The 20,623-nt window shown below is 50.5% G+C and overlaps 1 protein-coding gene across 1 annotated transcript in view; it reads right to left on the bottom strand.

The window, feature by feature from the left end:
- Positions 1 to 1,879: 1,879 nt before the first annotated feature.
- C2cd3 (C2 domain containing 3 centriole elongation regulator) overlaps positions 1,880 to 20,623 on the bottom strand; it is a 118,299-nt gene continuing 99,555 nt past the window's right edge. Inside the window, 2 exon segments of the mRNA XM_028877526.2 lie at positions 1,880 to 2,672; positions 15,679 to 15,790. Of these exon segments, the coding sequence (XP_028733359.1) occupies positions 2,523 to 2,672; positions 15,679 to 15,790 (262 nt within the window). The 3' untranslated portion in view covers positions 1,880 to 2,522.

Below are 20,623 nucleotides of genomic sequence, written 5' to 3' on the forward strand. Positions count from 1 at the left end.
GCACCGGGCAGAGCTGACCCTGGCAGCCAGGTGACATAGAAAAGAGACAAAAAGGGCCGGGGAGAGAAGATAGGCAAGGCAGAAAGGTAGAGGCCATTTTGAACCGTGAACACAGGGCCCTGGTCCCAGGGTGGGTGGGGTGACCAGAGTGCTTATCCTCTGTCCTGCTCCATGCCCTGCCCTATGCTTTCGGGCTCTGTCTGGAACTATTAATCTGGAGTTGGGCAGGACTGGGAGCTGTATGGGGGGAGGGGCTACAAGGGGGAGTCTGACTAGAGACAGCAGGTCCTGGAGGAACCAGAGGAGAGCTCAGCTGACTCCGCTCTCTGAGGGTGGGTCTGCCTGGGGTTCTAGCTAGAGTCAGCCTCGGCTAGACGTTCCCAGGCTGGCTGTTACAGTCTCTGGCTCACCAGAAACACCTGTTTTCAGGTGGGCTTGCACACAAGGAAGTCAGGGAGACACGGGTTCACTCTGGTCTCAGAGACAAACATGCTGGATAACTTGGCGAGTCATGTCACCTCAGAGCTACCCCTGGGACGAGATGTCACCGTGTATGAGGGCTGTCAGTGTTTTAAATCTTCACCATGTCTTTGTCATCAGATGCTGCCTGCAACCTGGGGCAAGAGCAGCCCATGTCCTCCTGTGGCCCTGTCCTCACTTGATCCCAGCAGGTTATTTACAGGAGCAGGAGTTGGCAGTGATCTTCTTCACCTGAGGCTTTACCCCTTAGGCCTGGAACCCGGAGGTTTCTTATTCCCTAAGGGACGTGGAACTCCAGGTCCTGGAAGCTCTGTTCTGCCTGACCGTGAGGCCTGGGGCTGAGGCCAGCCCTGGCTGGGGAGGGGGCGGGTGTGCAAGGTGTAGCTCAAGGAGCAGATATGAGGGCAGGTTGGCCTGAGGGTCCATGGCCCGGAAAGGGAGGCTGGAGTGGTCCTCCTGGGTACTGGAGCACTTGACTCGAATTCCCTCCAAGAGCTTGGGAAGAGTGGGTGGGGCTGACATTTCCTAGGCTTCCACTTGGTGCCAAACGCCAGCTAAGGATTTTCAGAAATGTCCCCTTTGATCTGCACAGCAGCCCTATGTAGCCAGGCTCTAAAGGTGCCTGTGCCTCCCAGACGAGGCCGGAGGCCCAGACACTGCCAGGCTGGACTCTGATGTGGCCCAGAACATCCTTGTGGTTCTCCGGGCAGCTGTCTGTGGCCTGGTCCATTCTTTGGTTAACCCCAGCACTGGTTTCTCTCAGGAATCCTTCCCGGGATGCAGCAGCCTGGGACTGCCCGAAGTCCGAGCACTTATGGCTGCATCCTGCTTTGGTCATCAAGCCCTTATCTCTGGGTAAGTCTGGGTTTGGATGCACTTTCTAGCCACCCAGAGGCAAAGCATTCGACTTCCTTGACCTTGTTTAACTGTAGGAGGGGCGTCACAGTGTCTAAGGTGTAGAGCTGCTTTGAGGATTCAGAAATAGTACATGCTGAGGGGTGACCCAGCTGGTGCTGTACATCTGTGCCCCTTCAGAGTCATCCCCAGAGGGCTTTGTCTATGGTAGCTGCCCGAGTGGCTGTGTTCTGATACAGACATCGTTCTGAGACACAGGGGACTCTGAGAGGCCCGGTTCTAGACAGACTTCCACTGTGCTGAGAGATTTCAAGGACCAGCATAGGAAGAGACAAAACCAGGAATGAACAAGCAAAAACCCAAACAACCAAAAGAGGGGATACTGGTGTCCCTCCAATGTGGGTCAACTGGACACTCGGGAGACCTCAGAAGTCTCATGGCAGCTCTGGTCCCTTGTTCCAGATGGCTGAGGATGGCTGTAGCTTTTGTCTCTGCAGCTAAGACCTTTTCCCAGTGACCAACCCAGAAAATACTTGTGCACAAATACAAATACCAGACTTTTATTAAAACAAAGGCAAGAACAATGTATTTCAGAGCTGAGTAAAAAACAAACATTAAGTTAAAAACATGGTTAGGTTTCAGACATTAAATACAGTTTAAAGGAGGTGATCCCCCCTGTTCTATTGATTAATTCAATAAATCATAAAAATAATTTATATCTATAAAACACCCTCATTCCCAAACAAACGAGCTGAACAGGGCCCTAGAATTTTCTACCTCTGTACACACTTACTGCTCCCTCCAGTATTTAAAGCAGAATTAGCCTGTCCTATTCCAGCAGAGGGTGGCTCTGGTCAGCAGTAGGCTGTGTCAAGGACACTGGTTTCTCTGCTCAGAGATGCCTCCTTAGACCCCACAGTCAGAAGATGGATGGCGAGCCACGTGGGTGCTGGAGTCCATTTTATTTCCAGCCTTTGTCTCATTACAGGAGGAAGCTGAGGTCCTGGTAGTCAGAAGCTAGTGGTTCCCCGACATCCCTAATCTAGTCTTAGCTGATTAGGTCTCCAGACACCCATGGAACAGGGTGGTGGTAGTGGCCTCAGGGTGCCCAGGGAAACAGACCTGGTGCCTCTTGCAAGCTGCACAAAGCTGAGGGAAGTTGGCTGGTGAGCCCCTCCCTCAGTCCCTCAGGAGTCATCAGGCTTCTGGGAACACCGGGAAGAAAATATCCGTGCAATCCTGCGAGTCTCTTCCTCAGGGAAGCTGGGAGGGAGGGAGTCAGGTCTGGGGCGACAAGGCCTCTGGGCGAGGGCTCCCCTGGTGGTTTCACTCTTGTCCTGGAGAGAAAGACATCAGCTAGATTAGCCCTGAGGGGAGAGCATTGCCGTGACGATCTTGGTCCCCATGCTCTGGTCACATTTCTGCAGAGCTGCCTGGTTCGAGAAGCACACCCACCACATGCCTTGTTTGAACGCCTGCCACAACTGTAGGGACAACTTTCTCCCCACGGTCCAGGTGCAATAGCTCCAGGTTGTGCAGTTCTGAGTGGCAGAGCTGAGGTGGGAATCCCACGTGAGCGTCTACCATAGAAGGCCATGGGCTCACTCACCTTTTGCTTTTCTAGCATACTCTGTCAGGTTCCTGCCCTGAAGCTCAGATCTGTATAGCCACCCTGGGCAAGCGGGCTGAAAGAAGGCCCCCAGGGAAGAGAGGGAGGCCGGGCAGGGAAGAGGCAGTGCTGGAGATGGGAGGCTGTCATGGCCAAATGTGCTTGGCTTCACAGCACACAGTCTGCTCTATGGGAAGATCTCTTTCCTGTCCCCAAATCCACGAGTCTTTCCACATGCTGACTGAGCACCAAGACTACCACACTACCCCACCTCCCCAGACAGTGGGACTGCAGCGTGGTGCAGAGCTTGGAGGTTGGGACTAACTTGTACTCTGTAAGCCTGCAGAGAGGTGTCAGGATGAGTACTCAGAAATCCCATCTCTTCCTTCTAAAAGGCAACATGTCAAATGGAGGCAGAGATGAACAGTTCCTGCTTCATAGCGCAGAGTTAAACAGGTGAGACCCGGTGATCCCCCTGAAGAACGGGAGCAGCGGCCAGAGTGCGATAGGAGGAGGAGGGTCGGGGTCTTCCTGCTGCTTGGTGTTAGTTTCCCGCCATGAACAAGGGGACTGGGCAAGTAATCGGGACAGTCCCTGCCAGTCCAGAATGCTAAGAACTTAGGGAAGGCGAAGAAGCAAGCCGAGCAGGCCCCCAGGCAGGCTTTCCCGGCGACCAAGAATAAGCAGTGCCAGGCTGGGCTGCTCGGCAGAGCCGGGAAGGTACAGCTCGTGTTCTGGGCAGGTCTAGGCTAACAGGAAGGACATCATCTGTTGGTTTGCAGTCCTTCCTTCCAAAGTAACACCTCAGGCCAGGGGAGGGCCCAGGGCCAGTGTCTCCATGTAGCCCTCTGCTCCAGACTAGGCACTTCTGAGGGCGAGAACTAGAGGCTTTGATACATATAAGCCCAGGCAGGCCAGGTCAAGGTGAGGGCCTGGACCAGGAGACCAGTGAATGGGCAGGACGAGGTCACAATGACCCGGTTTAGACCAGGTGGGAGGAGATTGCCTTTTGCAGCAAACGCCTCATTCATTCCTCTGAACCAGTGACCGCTGGTCTACGTGTGTATGTCCTTGGGGTTTTCTGCAAGATGTTTAAACTTCTCTGTTGCTCCCAAGACCACGGGGTATTTGGTGTTTAATGGCACACGAGTCCCATACAATCCTTTGGCTGTAGCTAGATCTTTTGGGTCACTAGCTGTGGCTTACACTCCATTTTCTTTTATCCTCTGCTACAGAGAAAGAGAACCAAGAGGCTAAGCCAGATGGAAACAGTGAGTCGGGTCTCATTTTGTACCTCTGATTGGAGGGGTTGGTCTTTGATCCTTTGTCAAGTCCTAAAACCAGATCTTTGTTTCCACACTTGTTAGAAGCGCTAACATTCTCTACTCTGGACTCTACACAGTTCTGCTCAGTTCATGAAATGACCATCACAGACATCTGCTAGTGGCTCATCAAGCCTTCTAGAAATTTAGGACCTACTCTATCTGATCAACTCATGTGGGCAACAGGCAGACATGGCCCGTCCTTGCAGGGCTGCTTTAGAGGGGAGGTGAACACTGACCTACCCAGCATTCACAGAGGTGAGGCTTGGAGCTCAGAAGCACGGAGAAAGGAGCCATTAGTAACAGCTGGGAAGGCCCAGGCAGGCTTAGGGAGTCTGGGATCTAAGATAGGCTGACTTTCAATGAGGCTGGGGAGGGAGTGAGGCCACCCATGAGGAGGAAGGGCATGAACACAGGCCTAGAGCTGCTGCTGGGTCCTATCACCCTTGGAGCTGAAGCTAAGGTGGTTGGTTCAGCCAACCTTCCAGCACCCACACCCAGACCCAGTGACCCAGGAGACCTTATCTCTATGGCCCAGGCCTTGCCCCATGTGCAGGGAAGAGGGGTGGAGATCCATATATACTCAGTAGCAACTGTTGACTTTACTAAACATCTTGATTGGTAAGTACTAAACACATAACCCTGAAGGTCTGGGCAGAAGGAAACTGTCCAGGGCAGGGACATCCACACTGCTAGCCATTCCTCTCCACACTGCCATGCTCCTGCTTAGGGCAGCTGCACAGCAAATAAACAAGCAGCCACACTCCAGCCTAGCAGCCACACTTCCTAGGAGGCAGGAGAAGCCCACAGGGGAAGTAGGATCGTCAAACTTCAGGGTTGCAGAGCCTTTGAGGTCTGAACAGAGGGGCCATACGTGGAGTGGCATCCCCAGGAGGGAGCTTCAAAGAGGGACTTGAGAAAAACCTGAAGATGGAGTCTGAAGACGGACGATGGGAGGTGAGCTCAGGTGCAGAGAGGCGATGTCTCTGCTTCAGCAGTCACCATGCTGGGCTGACTGCAGGAACGGAGTCCTAGAAAACGGAGCCTCAGCACCTGGGAGGCAGAGGCAGGCAGATCTCTTGAGTTTGAGACCAGCCAAGTCACACAGTACGACCCTGTCTCAAAACCAACAAAACAATCACTAAACAGCAACCAACTAACCAACAACCACCACCAAAAAACAAACAAACAAACAAAACATAACAAAAAAAAGTCTGGAGGAAGTCTGATCTATTCCTCTTCAACCTGAATGAGCAGATTTCTGTGTAGCTTTGTGTTTCTGGAATCATGTGTAGTCCAGGCTGGTCGAATCAGAGATCCGCCTGGCTCGCTCCGAGAGAGAGATTAAAGAGATGCGCAGAGAGGCCCTCCAACCTAGAGAGCAGATTTGTAAAAGTGTGTGTGTGTGTGTGTGTGTGTGTGTGTTGTGTGAGAGAGAGAGAGAGACAGAGAGAGAGAGAGAGAGGGAGGGAAAGAGAGAGAGGAGAGAAAGCACACCTGAGACTTTATCCAGGTCCCTGTTATGTGGTCTCTTCAAAAGTGCTATTTGGTCCGTAATGTGGTCTGATCTCAATTCAGGGCCCCTTTATTACACCTCTAGATGTACCTCATCCGGGTTATGTGCTCCTAGGGAGTAGTGGGTGCAGATGCTTCTCCAACCTTTTCTTAGAGAGGAAGTAGAGGGGTGAATGGAGGAATATTGGCCTGTGGTACAGATGACTGATCCCACTTGTTTAAGACTACGACCCTTTCTGTTTGTGGTCTCAGTTCCCACAACCTGGTGGGGCTACTAATTTGGTTTTCTCTCTCTGGTCTACTGTGAAACTCAGAATTCAGAGCTGTCTGAGGCTCATGTCAGGTACAGTGTGCAGAACCCAGGGTCTATGCCGGAGCTAGGGCTGACCTGCTACAGAACACGGGGTCTGTGCCGGAGCTAGGGCTGACCCTGCTACAGAACACAGGGTCTGTGCCGGAGCTAGGGCTGACCTGACTACAGAACACGGGGTCTGTGCCGGAGCTAGGGCTGACCCTGACTACAGAACACAGGGTCTATGCCGGAGCTAGGGCTGACCTGACTACAGAACACGGGGTCTACGCCGGAGCTAGGGCTGACCTGACTACAGAACACGGGGTCTGTGCCGGAGCTAGGGCTGACCCTGCTACAGAACACGGGGTCTACGCCGGAGCTAGGGCTGACCTTGCCTCAGACACCAGAGCAAAACAAAGCTTTTATTATCATCTCAGGCAAGAAGTTAGGCCCCACGGGTCCTGGGTTTGGCAGAACTAGGGTTTAGTACCTCCCCAAAGTATACTTAGTGCTTGACCAGGCAGGTGCTCCACAACTGTCCCCCCACCCCAAGTAACCCTTCGGGCTGGCTTACGGCGTAAACTCTGGTCTCTAGAGCAGCCCCTTAAGTGATGAGAAAACACTGCAGAGGCACACGGAAGGGGAGCAGCTGTCCTGCTCGCCAGGCCGCCTCCCTGTTCAACTTTCACCCTCTTGGCTGGCTGCCTTCCTCCGGGGTGGCTCCCACTTTCCTTTCCCTGACACCAAAGACAGCAGAGAACTTAGCAGCCACAGCTCAAGTAGGGGAAGTGGGGGCAGTCACTCAGACCGGAGCCCCAGCCCTGAGCAGACTAGACTCCAACCAACTGGGTTACAGCATGGCTGGCCCGCTCCGGTTGACTCTCCATTCCTGCTGGCACTCTGCCCACGGAGCTCTCCTACCCCAGTGCCCTTCTGTGCCTTACCACCCGGTACCCCTGTCCTTTGGAATAGCCATTCCTGCCAGACCCAACCTGAAGGGTTCCTGCTCACACCATCATCTGGACCTCAGTTTCCACAATGCAGGGCCCGGGAGAGCCAGACAGACTCTTTAGCATACTGACCACAGTCCAGACTCCAGAGGCGTGGGTTAGAGTAACAGGCCTGGCGGAGTGCCGGCCGGGGTCCTGCTACACACCAGCCTGCTTGCAGCTCAGGTCGAGACTTGAGCACAGCACATGCCAACAGGTCTACAGGCCTTTCTGGGGAGGCACTCATCAACTTGTGTCTGGGTCAGGCTAGGTACCAGCCAGTTCTGGCTTCTTCCCCTGCCTCCTGTATATTCTTGGCCGGGTTGCTCATCTCCTTCCATAAGCTTTAGGTAGCCTTTAGCAGAGCCTCCCTGTGACCTTTAGGTCTTGTTTTGGACTCTGCAGAGGGCTAGGGACTTGGAGGCTCAAAGAAATGAGACAGTAGGTCAAGACCTCTTGCCAGCGAGTCTTTCCCTCCTCTCCTCAGTTACCGCTCTTCCCCCCTGGAAGGAAGCCGATAAAACTAGTTTGCCCATTGCAAATAGAACCAGACATAAATGCAATGGAGATATCGTCCCAGTGAAGTTACTTCATCTCAAGAGACAAGAGGTGCTGGAGGCAGCAGAATCTGACTCATGTACGAGGAGTGTGAGCCTGGGCACCAGACGGGTTTGCAGGCTTCTGCCGGGCCAGCCACATTTCACCCTCCTTTTCTTTCTTGAAGGGACAGACAGAACGTGAGCAGTCATGGGGTGATGAGTGAAGGCCTGGCCTCTGTACCCTCTCTTGTGGTACTTGCTATTACAATGCTCCCACCCTGTAAGGCCGGACAGCCCAACGGACAGATGAAAGATACTGGATCTGATGTGACCCCTACACATCCACTCTCCTGTGGGAGGGAGAGAGGAAGGCCGTTTTCACAAATGCTCACGAGGAGACTATCTGGGAGGCACCTGTGTGCACTGTTCCTGCATAGAGGGGAGTTAGGCCTTCCCTTAGCCCTTGTGGAAGAATTCAGAGCAGTGACTCCTACACTTGCAAGCCCTCTCCTTTTTGGGGAAGGGTTGCTTGTCCTGGCCCTGAAGCAAGTTGACAGTGTACAATGGTCCTAGACCAGAGGCTGGAAAGAGCCCAGCGACCTTCAGGATGCTTGTTTTTCTTAGTTTTCAGAGCCAGGCCTGGCTTTAGGTCCTTAAGTAGTTCTCACCTCTGGGTCATGACCCCTTGAGGGGGGTTGTCAAAGGGGTCGTGTCAAATGACCCTTTCACAGGGGTCCCCTAAAACCATCAGAAAACAGATATTTACATTATGATGCATAACAGGAGCAAAATTACACTTATGAAGTAGCAATGAAATAGTCTCATAGTTGCTGATCACCACAACATGAGGAACTGTATTAAAGGGTCACAGCATTAGGAAGGCCGAGAACCACTGCTTTAGGAGGAGCTATGTAAGTTTCTTCTGAGATTGAAACATTCCATCCTGAAGAGAAGCTCCTTAAGCAAAAAGTTAAACAACTCCAAAAAGCTTCAGGAAGTCCCTGAAACTGACCAGATTCACTAGGCCCCTCCCTGCCAGGATAATAAAAGCTGTGGAGTAGCTGTCAGAAGAGAAGTTGAGATGCATTGACTCTCAGACAATGCCATGGAGGAGACAAGCTGCAAAGATTCTGAGACCAGCCGAGCTGCCCGGAAGAGGTGTAGACCTCAGTCACCTGGAAAGGGCACTCCTCAACCTGTTGAATGTATTGCAGGGTGTTTAGTGTGCTCCAGGTTCCAAGCTTCTGTGAGCTGTCACCCATGCTGGGTGGGCTTGGGTGATGCAGCTGTCTGAGTCATTTCTGCTCCTGAAGTAACCCCTCACCCATATTCCTGTATGTAGCCCCATAAAATTCAATGGTTCACCAAATTGGACTTTGGTGGTATCCATACTTTGGTACATCATGGGATCCCTACCCGGGGTGAGTAGATGTGTGTGTTTTGTTTCCCTAGGGAAAGTTTTGTCACACAACAGGCTACAGTACACACGGGACCCACAAATGGCGGTTAACACTGCACTTCTGCCTTCTGAAGGGACACTAGCCCACTGCAGCATGTGGCTCTGGCAGGCTCTGTCCTTCTCCCATTCCCTCTGCCTTGCTAAAAACTGTTAGATTACATTCCTAAAGCGAGCCACCAAGGTCTGTTCCCTTATTTGGCCAATTCATCCTCCTGAGGCTGACTACCAAAGTTCAGCAATCAAAAGCCCCCCTTGGTTCACCTAATTAACACGCCCCATTAAAATTAAACACCTTGTCCTAACACAGGGTTTCCCCCTTACCTTTATAAACCACCATTTCCCTATGTGCCACGTCTGTCTCCTCTCTATCCAGAGGCAGTCCTTTGTCCCTCTTGGACAAATACCCCTCCCCCCTTCTCCCTGGTCCCCCATCTCCTTTACCACCTCATCCTAGCCCATTCTAACACAGACCTCCCCTTTTCTCCTCTGAAAAATCACACCTGCAAGGCATCTGCTGCAGTTTCTCTGCCTGAGTCAGAGAGCAGCCACTTTAACTTTTCTTCCCCACTTAATAAAGGATCTCTCTGTGAAAACAGGTGTTTGGGTGTGGTTTGTGTTTAACCCGGGGTCCAGAAGGAAGCCCCCGTGCAGAGATCCCCTTCCCCTCCCCGCCTTCTCACTGCTCTCTCTCAGCTGCAGAATGCCTGGAACCTTACTGAGAAATTCCATGTTTCCACCGGGGAGCAATTCTGTCACCACACCACAGCTCCCACCTGCTTTAGAATACTCCTGTCTTCCCGTTTCAGGGTGTGGCTTTTCTCCTCCACATGCAAGCGCCCACCCGTGCTCTGGATCCAATGCCTCTGGCCGGGGACAGGCTGCCCCTCTGCAGCGCATCTCCACCTTAAGTTCTCTACAGGCTTTTGCACTGGTGCCCAGAAGCTGCAGCTCTCCATCATAAAGCCTTCCCTGGGGGCTGAGAGCCACACTGCTCTTGCAGATGACAGATTCAGTTCCCAGTACCACATGGTGGCTCACATCACACGTGATTCCGGTTGTAAGGGATCTGAAGCCCTCTTCTGACCTCCATGGGCACCAGGCACTCATGTGCTGCACATACATACATGCAAGCAAAGCACTCATCTTAAAAAACAAAAACTAAAAAGCTTTCCCTTGACTGCATGTGTCATCCCTGCCTCTGTCCTATTTCTCTGTGCCAAACCCATAGCCATTTATTACCATTACAATTTTAATTACATAAGATTCTATGACTTCATCACATACCAATGACTATATAACATAGGTAAATAATGCAGCACAATAAAAATGAACTCTATAAACCCACAACCCAGCCTACGAGCTGCAATGTTGTTAGTATTGTTAATGACCAGCATGTTCTTCCCTGCCCCTCCCGCCTCCGCAACTAGAAACACTGTAGCTATGCAGATCAGAAGCCAAGACACAGCAATCTTTGTTGTTTTGTTTTTTGAAACAGGGTTTCTGTGTAGCCTTGGCTGTCCCAGACTTGTTCTGTAGACCAGGTTGGCCTCCAACTCAGAGATCATCTGCCTCTGCAGTGATGGGATTAAAGACATGAGCCACCACTGGCTGATGACAGATCTTAAAGGTGGCTGAAGGATACAGGCCACATAACACTCAAGAGAACAATAACGGAGACATTTATGTTTCATCAGAAACAATGGAAGACTAAAGATGAGGATCTTAGTTTTTCCCCAGAGTCTCAAAGGTTATCTTGAACTTGTGAACCTGCTGTCTCTGTCTCCCAAGAGCTGGGATTACAGGCATGCACCACCATGTCCAGTTCATGTGGTGCCAGGGCTTGAACCCAAGGCTCTGCACACACTAGGTAAGTAAGCACTTGGGCAGCTGAGGTACACTCTAGTGAGGCATCTCTAAAACGCTAAAAGAAACAGCAGTTCAACTGGAATTCCATAGCCAGTGAAAATCAGTTTCAAAATAAAGCTGTTTGAGAGCTCCAAAGCCGAGAGTCTGGTTCCCAGCAGGTCCATGTGATGTGAAACTTCAAAGGAAGTCCTTCAGGCTGCAGGGAGACCGTCCCGCAAGAAGCAGGATGTGAGAGAATTGACGTGCACGAGCACAGCAAGAATGTGGCTAGACATCAAACACTAAACTCTTCAAAGTGAGGACGCGCGTGTGCGTGTGTGCATGTGCGCGCACCAGAGGTTGATGCAGTGCATCTTCCTCTATGGCCTCTGCCTAATTTGTGAGACAGAGCCCTTCCTGAGCCTGGAACTTGTGTTTTGGCTACACTGGTTGGCCAGCAAGCTCCTAGGATCCTCCTGTCTCCTCCCTCCAATGTGACTGTCACCTAGCTCTTATGTGGTGCTGGGGATCGGAACTCAGACCCTCAGGCTTGTGCGGCAGGCATGTTTCTCATGGAGGCCATTTTTAAGACCTCCAGAAACGCCAAACTTTGAGATGATCATGGTGTCTCTGCCCAAATGTAATTCTCAATTAACTCTAAAGTAAATATAAGACACTCAAAGTTCTGACAAGCTATGGAAATTATTTCAGTGCTTTTAAAAAGTGAATTTGAGGGCTGGGGAGATTGTTCAGAGGTTAAGAGCACTGGCTGTTCTTCCAGAGGTCCTGAGTTCAATTCCCAGCAACCACATGGTGGCTCACAACCATCTGTAATGAGATCTGGTGCCCTCTTCTGGCCTGCAAGGACACATGCAAACAGAACACTGTATACATAATAAATCAATCAATCTTAAAAAAAAAGTGAATTTGAAAAAAAACCGTTTCTCTGAACTTTTGGTACCTGTATTATTAGTGTCCAACTACATAACAGAGATATTAAAGAATGGCAGCATTTATTTAGGATTAAGCAGGAAACACAGCAGTGTGGACTATGTACGCCATGAACCATGGCGTATCCCGAGGGGATGGGCAGAGGGAAGTGTTAGGTTCCAAGTGGGCTCCCCATAATGGCATCATAAATGACATCATGGGCTCAGCTCAGGGGACTCTGACCTGGGAAACAGAAGGATTGCTAGTGGATTCTTCAGAAACTTGTGAAGTGGGTTTCTGTCGGGAAAAGCCATTCCTTTCCTTATGTGCTCCTACAGCCAACTACTTCCGGGCAATAGGGCATAATAGTTCCCTATTAATGCATAGCTGCATCTCATACCCTACACACAGCTCCCAGGCTCTTCTAGACAGAGGCCCCTCCCCCAACTCTAACTCCTAGGCTGCCCCCCTTACACGCTCCCTCCCTTTGCAAACACAGCTCTTTGAAACTGGCAAGGCTTTCTCTGCCTTTTGCTCCTTTGTTCTCTTTGCTCCCTGCAGACAGCCTTGGCGGTTTGAACGAACCTTTCTTTTCACCCGTGGAGTGGTCGTCTAGTTTGGTGGTTTCACGGTACCCTTGCTTACAGGGAGCTGCTAACGGCAACAGTGAAGACCTATGTTCACTGAAAACAACTCCTCTGGCTACAAGGACTACTAACAAAGGTGTCCAAGGACCAGGAACAAGGGCAGCACCAGTCCAAGGCGGTGTCACCAGTGCTGCGCACAACCCCCCCCCCCATTGCTTCTGTGGGGGCTGCAGTGCCTTTGGCCAAGGTATCATCTTGATACCAGGCACACATGCACGAGGTCCCCTTTTTTATAATTTTCCATTTGATTATTGATTACCGCTGGAACAAGGCACGGCAGCTCCATTTTGCTTTAGGGAAGTTTCATAGCAGCACCTTAAATACACAGGCGATCTGACTTTCAGCACCAGCAGGCTTCCAGACAAAATCCATCTCCTGGGGTTTCCTGGTCTGAGACCTCCCAGTGCTGAACTGGGCCAACTGTGATGGCACTGGCTATCCTAAGTGGGACCCAGACAGTTCTAAGGAGAGAAGTGGTCCCGAGGGCAGCAAGCAACGGAGTTCCGCTGCGGGCAAGCCAGGGAGGGGAGACCTGCGTGGGTCTCATCTGCATGAAACTCAGCGTGCCCTTTAAGGGAAGGGAGGCTCTCATCTCTTCTTTCTCCCACACTCTGTCTCGGAAAGACCAAAGACAGTCTGTCCCCGGGGGAGGAAGCCACCACAGAGGCACAAACACAGAAACAGGAACAGCATTCTGTCTGATAGTTCTGTCACAGCGACTTGTGGAACTCTTCCTGTGGGGCATGACTCAGTGACCCTTCACCCACTTGGCCCAGAGGGCGGCAGGGAGGATTCAAGTGTGCCTACTTAATTCTCCCCTCGGCCTGTTAACTATGCATTATCAGCGTGCTGTTACTCAGACCAAAACCGAGACCCAGAGAGGTCAAGCCATATGCCCTGGGTCCTTGGTTACTCACTAGCAGGTCCAGCCTTGTTTCATGAAGGTTGTGCTCCAGCTGGTGCTCAGTGCCTGGACACAGCCCCCAAAGCCTAGTGCAGAAGGCTTGGCCATGTGTGTGAAATGTCAGAGGAGGTACAGAGGAAGGAGGTGAGCCAGAGGAGGAATCAGGACACAAAAGCCCACAGGTTCCTTGAAGGAACAGCATTGCTGCCCCTGGAGGGTTCCACTAAGACAGACAGGACCTCAGATTGAGCTATCTGCCAAACAAATAGATGTTTTGGAAATACGCTGGGGAGGTTCGAAAGAGAGGGAAAGGAAAGCCAGTGAACGGTTCAGACATCTTAACACTTCTCTTGAGAACCATCACACAGCTGTCTCTTGGCCTGTTAGCTATGAGTAAGCATAGAACTCGTTAACATAGGGCTTCAGGACCAGTCAGAACTGACTCTGTCCCTATCAACACAGCCTCTGGGGAGGCATGGGAAATGTTTACATTGTTAACTGCTAAATGAAGTCTATTTAAACCAAGGCAGATGGGCTAGGAAAACATTCCCATGTGCTGGGTGTGGTGGTACACTGTAATTTCAGTACCTACACACACACACACACACACACACACACAAAAAAAAAAAAAAAAAAAAAAAAAAAAAAACAACAAAGGAAGCAAAGTGTCAAGATTTCAGGTGGAAAGCAGAGGGCAGGGTTTGGAGACACAAACAGATTCACTTGACTCTTAGAGTCTCCACTCTCTGAAAGAGACTCAGTCATCAGTTTCTTCGTGTGTGGAGCCGTGGACAGGAAGCTCTGAGTCTCAGTTTGCTCACTGTCGTGGCTTGGATATTAAGTGTTCCTTCAAAAGTCTCATGTACTCAAGGCTGGATCCCTAGCTGGTGGCTCTATTTTGGGATAGTCTGGGTGTTTCAGGAGGGGCCTGGCTGGAGGTTGATGAGCCTCTGGTGGCTACGTTTGGCTGCTGGTCCTTGTCTGTTTACCTGCTTCTTGTCTGTCTTGAGGTGGACAGCTTCTGCCACAATCAATGCAGCCGAGGACTACGCACTGCGTGCGATCTGAAGGAAGCCTTTCCTCTTTTAAGTTGCTTCTGTCTGGTAGCGTACCACAGCGCCAGCCTGAGGTACTCACTTACTAAGTGGGGAGAGTCTGGCTAGCCCACCCAGTGGCTGGAAGATAAACACAGTGGACTGTAGCGCACTTAGAACAATGTCTAAGTCATGGAAGGATCGAATAGGGGCTATTGCCACAGTCAGCAAGCAAGCACATTTCCTTCTAACTTACATTTGTCTCTGAAAAAATGTTTTGAAAGCTCTGGGGTGGCTGCTTTGTGTCCACTAGACGGCACCAGTCCCTGGCTCCTTTCTCCCCTATGTTATTCCCCCCCCCCCTTAAATGTGGCATTCTATGTATTTGTTAGAATATAAATTAGGTCACATTCTCTCCAGAGGGAGCCCAAGGAGGAAAAGCCGTCAGCTGGCCCTGGGGACATGGCAAGGTAGCCTGAGGCAGGATCACAGGTATGACTGGTTCTTGGACAGCTCCTTCTTTTTCTCTTTCTTCCTTCTTTCTTTCTTTCTTTCTTTCTTTCTTTCTTTCTTTCTTTCTTTCTTTCTTTCTTTCTTTCTTTCTTTCTTTCTCTTCTTCTTTCTCTCTCTCTTCCTTCGTCTCTCTCTCTCTCTCTCTCTCTCTCTCTCTCTCTCCTCTCTCTTTCTCTTTCCTCTCTCTTTTTCTCCTCTCCTCTCTCTTTCAAAAAAGATGAGCTTACATAGGCCAGGCTAGAACTCCGGATAACTACTGTTTCCACCAATGCTGGATGTCACAGGCCTCTGACACCATACCTGGCTGGCTGGCTTTTTGTTTGTTTAGGATTTGTGTTACACAAAGACAGATAATTTATCTATATAATCTATATCTATGACATATATCTATATATCTATTCAGAACAGTATGGTTGTTAGTTTTGCTCCTTGCAGTGAGACCAGGCACTATGTCAGAGAGAAAAGTGGAGAACGGGATCTGTATGCACGTCCAGCTGCCTGATGTTCCTGTTGATGAAGAGTTACCAGAGTGTTCTGTAAGGAGCAACTGGACACACTGCCCGATTACCCTGCTCTTCATCTGGACCTGACAGGCTGTCACGGTCCCCTAGGGATGCACTTCTTATTTGTGGTCATCCCCGGAGCAGCTGCTCCAGGGAGATGGCTCAGGGCAGCTCTGTGTGCTGTATGCTTTCAGGGAAGCGATGCTGACTGGGCAGGAAGGGAGGCCAGTGGCTGCTCTTACCTGGTCAGCTGTGGCCGGCGGTGGCAGAGCTGGAGAGTAGGAGATCAAGCGGAGAGAAGCCTCCAGTTGCTGGGGAGGCAGAAAGAAGTTGGGTACCACAATCGGTTCTGGGCTGCACTGGTAGTTAAGGGACAAAAATATCTAAAGTCCACCCTCACGTCAGACCAGCACCCCACCTGACCCCAGCCACGCTATTCTCTCATCTCCTTCCTCCTGTCCGTGAATCACCGGAAGACCCCACCCTCTCCTAACACGTGTCCCCCCTTCTGTCCCGTCCCCCTCTTCCTTTAGTCTCTAGTGGGTTCGCACCCCAACCTCCTCCAGAAAGACCTTTCCTAACCTTAGCCACATGGTCCCTCCTCCTCCACTCCCGAGAGCAGTCTGTAACACAGAAGGGTGTTCAATTACTACAAGAATTTTTTCAAATTATTACTTTATATGTATGGGTGTTTTCTCTGCATGTATATCTGTGTACCACATGCATGCCTGGTGCTTAAGGAGGCTGGAAGAGGGCACCAGATCCCCTAGAACTGGAGTTACAGTGTGAGCCACCATGTGGGTGCTGTGAATTGACCCTGTTCTGGAAGAACAGCCAGGGCTCTGAACCACTGAGCCATCTCTCCAGCCCATATTTAGTGTCCTATGTGTGCAGCATTCTTCAGGTTTCCCAATAACAGTGTCCTTCAGTTACCCTGGTACCTGCCTAGAGCTTGCAGGAGGTGGAAGGGCAGCAAGGGCTGAATACTGGCTGAGGGCCTGCTGGTTAAGTCATGTTCTGACACAGGGAGGGGGAAAGGTGGCCCAGGACAGTGCCTCGACCAGGATGGAGGTGACTGGTCCTGGGAGGACCTGTCTACTGGCTCTTCTCTGAACACACTGAAAAACCAGAGCTGGGGTGGGGAGGCGTGGCCCAGCTAGTCTGTCCGGTCTGCACATGAGACCTCTAAGGGTGTGGGCTATAGCTCGGACTTCTCTGTACCCCGTAAGCTGCTGTACATATATCTCTTGAGTTACAACACTGACACAGATTGCCTTAATCCTGAGGGAGACAGAGGGGACCGTTGTGATGCTGTTTTTTAGGGCTTCTGTTGAAGCAGCTAAGTATGGCTCTGACTTAATTTGTTTACCCAGCTTTCCATTTTATTGTTTTTCTCTTATGACAGAGTGGCCTCCAAGAGGGCAGAGACGATGTCATTTTCATAGCCTATTCCCATTACCTAGCCTGGGACAGAATAAATGCTCAATGAATATCTTCTGAATGGACGACATGCACCCACATATATAAGCCTTTGATTTCCCTAGAGAGGTGGGGTGGACCCTTTGACCCAGGCTATCTCCAGAGCTGCATGGGGTGGGTGGGGGGCTGTTTGCTGGTGCCGCTCTTACTACCCTTAGCCACATTCAGCTGAGGTTACGGGGAAGGAGCATTGCTGGGAGGTGTTGGCTGGACCTGAACACAGAAGCTCGTCCTGTTTGCTCTGCAGGGTGACTGTCTACTTTGAGGTGCTTTCTCCTGTTTGTGAGAGTTACGCAAGGTCTTACATTTAGGAAAACACTAACACTGCGCCTCCCCCCGCCCCACCGTGACCCCCCTTCTAGTTACCACTCAGCCGACAATCAGGAGGATTAGTTTATATAGGAAACAGGCTTGGGATGGAGCCTGACCTCACAGAGCTGCTGCTGCTCATGCTGACGCAGTGTGCAGGGGATAGGTGCCCACTGAAGCTGTCCTCTCCACCAGATCCCTCAGCACTGAAAGGTCGTCCTCTCCCACCGCTGCAGGTCTTTCTAAAGTTCACACGTCCCACCACGGGACCCATCTCACTTCTGACCAGGACATGAAACTGTAGCTCTGTCTGCATGCCATCTCCCCAGTGCCCCAGCCCTCAGGAACCCTCTGTCTGCATGCCATCTGGAGACCCAGTGCCCCAGCCCTCAGGAACCCTCTGTCTGCATGCCACCTAGGGTGGTTTGAAAGAAATGGCCCGCACAGGGAGTGACACTATTAGGAGATGTGGCCCTGCTGGAGCAGGTGTGGCTTTGTTGGAAGAAGTGTGTCACTGTGGGGGTGGGCTTTGAGGTCCCATGCTCACGCTATGCCCTGTGTCACAGTTCACTTCCTGCTGCCTGGGAATCAAGATGTAGAACTCTCAGCTCTTTCTCCAGCCTGCATGCTGCCCACCATGATGGTAATGGACTAAACCGCTGAACCTGTAAGCCACCCAATTAAATGTCTCCTCTGTAAGAGCTGTCGTGGTCACGGTGTCTCTTCACGGCAGCGGAAACCCTAACTCAAACAGCACTCCCAGGTCTCACAGCTCTACTCTCTGCTGTCTTCATGTCTGAGATGCTCACTTGACCCTCTGCCTGTAGTCAAGGACGGCATTTCCTCTTGGATGTCCTGCGGACACTCGCCCACAGGACGTATCTTTCTCCAAGACCAGTTCTCTGTGCTTCCCTATCTAGTAAAGACACTGCCAACTTGTAACCTGTGACAGAAACGTCAGCCACACTTGAGATTTTCTTCTTCATCCCACCTTCTGTCTGATCCGGGGTCTTCTCTCTTCTTCCAACACTCCACGCTTTAGACCAGATGGTCTCCATCTCTTGTTGGTACCAGTGTCCTGAGTAGTCTGCTGACGTTTGCTTGCTTTCTTCTTTTTTGAGACATTATCTTTCCCAGGCTGGCCTTGAACTCCTGATTGCTCTGTCCCAGCCTCTGGCTGCTGGCATAACAGTATTCCCTACCACACCAGCAGGCCCATTCCTCACATCTCTTTTTGTACTTCTTTTTAAAGGTTTATTTATCATATATACAGTGTTCTGCCTGCATGTATCCCTGCAGGCCAGAAGAGGGCACCAGATCTCATTACAGATGGTGTGAACCACCATGTGGGTGCTGGGAATTGAATCCAGGTCCTCTGCAAGGGCAGCCAGTGCTCTTAACTTCTGAACCATCTCTCCAGTCCATCTCTTTTTGTACTTCTGAGCAGCCTAAAGCAGCCTCTCTTCTTGCTCCTGTGTCTCACCAAAGCACGTGGGCAATTGCCTGTACCTGCCTTTCACCAGACAATGGAACTGGCGTTTAGTAAAGGCTGCTCCGTCCTTGGGACTTAGTGTATGGTCCGAAAGAATGGAAGGTCTGACCTCAAGCAGCCTGGGGCCTGGGCACGTGTGGCAGCTCTTTCCCTGACAAAAATCTGACCACAACTACACTGACTCTGACAGCAGGGATGTCAGAACTCTGAGTCTGGGGAGGCTTTACCCAGCCACAGGCCTTTCCTGATCTCTGTGACCCTTAGGTTTCCTCTGATCTGTATCATGAATCACGGTATAGCTCAGTCGGTACTCGCTGTGCAGGATCCTAGTGTGGATTCCCAGCATCCATATAAAAAGTCAGGGGTGGTGGCACATGCTTGTAATCCCAGTGTCAGTACGATCCCTGGAGCACAGGAGCCACCAGCTAGTTTTGCTGCACTGGTCAATTCCAGGTTTAGTGAGAGACTTTGTCTCAAAAAAATAAGGTGAAGAAGAATGGAGGTGGTTCTGGCCTCCACATGCACTAACACACACACACACACACACACACACACACCACACACGCACACACACAGCACACGCACACGCAGTGACCATATATACATATGCATATACATGAGCACATGCATATGAATATACCACACGCACACAAATGAATCATTTATACAATGATTCTACTCATCTGATTTTCTCTGTTTTATGGAAATATGATAGTTTAGTTTAATCTACATTTACTGACGTCTACTCTGCAATGCTAGGTGAGGGTGAGCATGGGAAAAAAAGGACATTGACCCGAGGAGCATGTAAGTCTGGTCGGATAAGGGTCATGTCTTCTATCTGATCTGAGAACAGGCTCAGAAGGCTAGACCTGAATTCATACCAGTAATAAGATGTGGGGTCTGGAGGGTCAAAGTCAGGGTCCTGATTTCTAGGATGGGAAGATCTCTTATCGTAAAGCAGCTAACTTCACTGGCCAGTGTGGCTCACAGGATCAGTTGGTTAGGAGCACATATGAGGGTATGGATGGCCCTAAGTGCTTTACTTTCCTATAACATGTCACTGTTTCAAAGGAGGGGCAGGGAGTATCAGGTACCACGTCTTTCCATCAGTAATGACATTCTGAGAGCCTAGGCAAGTCTATCTCAATGATACCTACTTCTTAGTTCTATCACCATTTTTCTTTTCTTTTCCGTTTTAGACAGAGTTTCTCTGTGTAGCCCTGGCTGTCCTAAAACTCACTCTGTAGATCAGGCTGGATTTGAACTCAGAGATCCACCTGCCTCTGCCTCCTGAGTGCTAGGATTAAAGGTGTGTGCCATCACTGCCTGGCTCACTTTTTTTTTTTTTTTTTAAAGATTTTATTTATTTATTATGTATACAGAAGAGGGTGCCAGATCTCATTACAGATGGTTGTGAGCACCATGTGGTTGCTGGGAATTGAACTCAGGACCTCTGGAAGAGCAGTCAGTGCTCTTAACCTCTGAGCCATCTCTCCAGTCCCACTACAATATTTATTTATTTTTTTTAAAGTTAAACCTTGGGGATGGAGAGATGCTTCAGTGGTGAAGAGCACTGGCTGCTCTTCTAAAGCACCTAGGTTCCATTCCCAACACTCTCATGTGGCTCACAACTGTCTGTAGACTCCCGTTCTAGGGGATCCAGCACTCTCTTCTGGCCTCCATGGGTACTGCATGCACATGGTACACAGACATTCATGCAGGCAAATACTCATGCACATAAATTATAAATAAATCTTTAAAAAAAAGTCACTGAGCCTGTTTCCTCACATGCAGAGTAGATGCCACTCATTTAAAATACTTGTGTGACAAATTAAAAAAGTTCCTAGCATATAGTAAATACTAACCAATAGTAATACTCTCTCTATATACCTACCCTCCTTTTTGTG

Source organism: Peromyscus leucopus, chromosome 1 (assembly GCF_004664715.2).
Source record: "Peromyscus leucopus breed LL Stock chromosome 1, UCI_PerLeu_2.1, whole genome shotgun sequence".
Taxonomy (NCBI): domain Eukaryota; kingdom Metazoa; phylum Chordata; class Mammalia; order Rodentia; family Cricetidae; genus Peromyscus; species Peromyscus leucopus.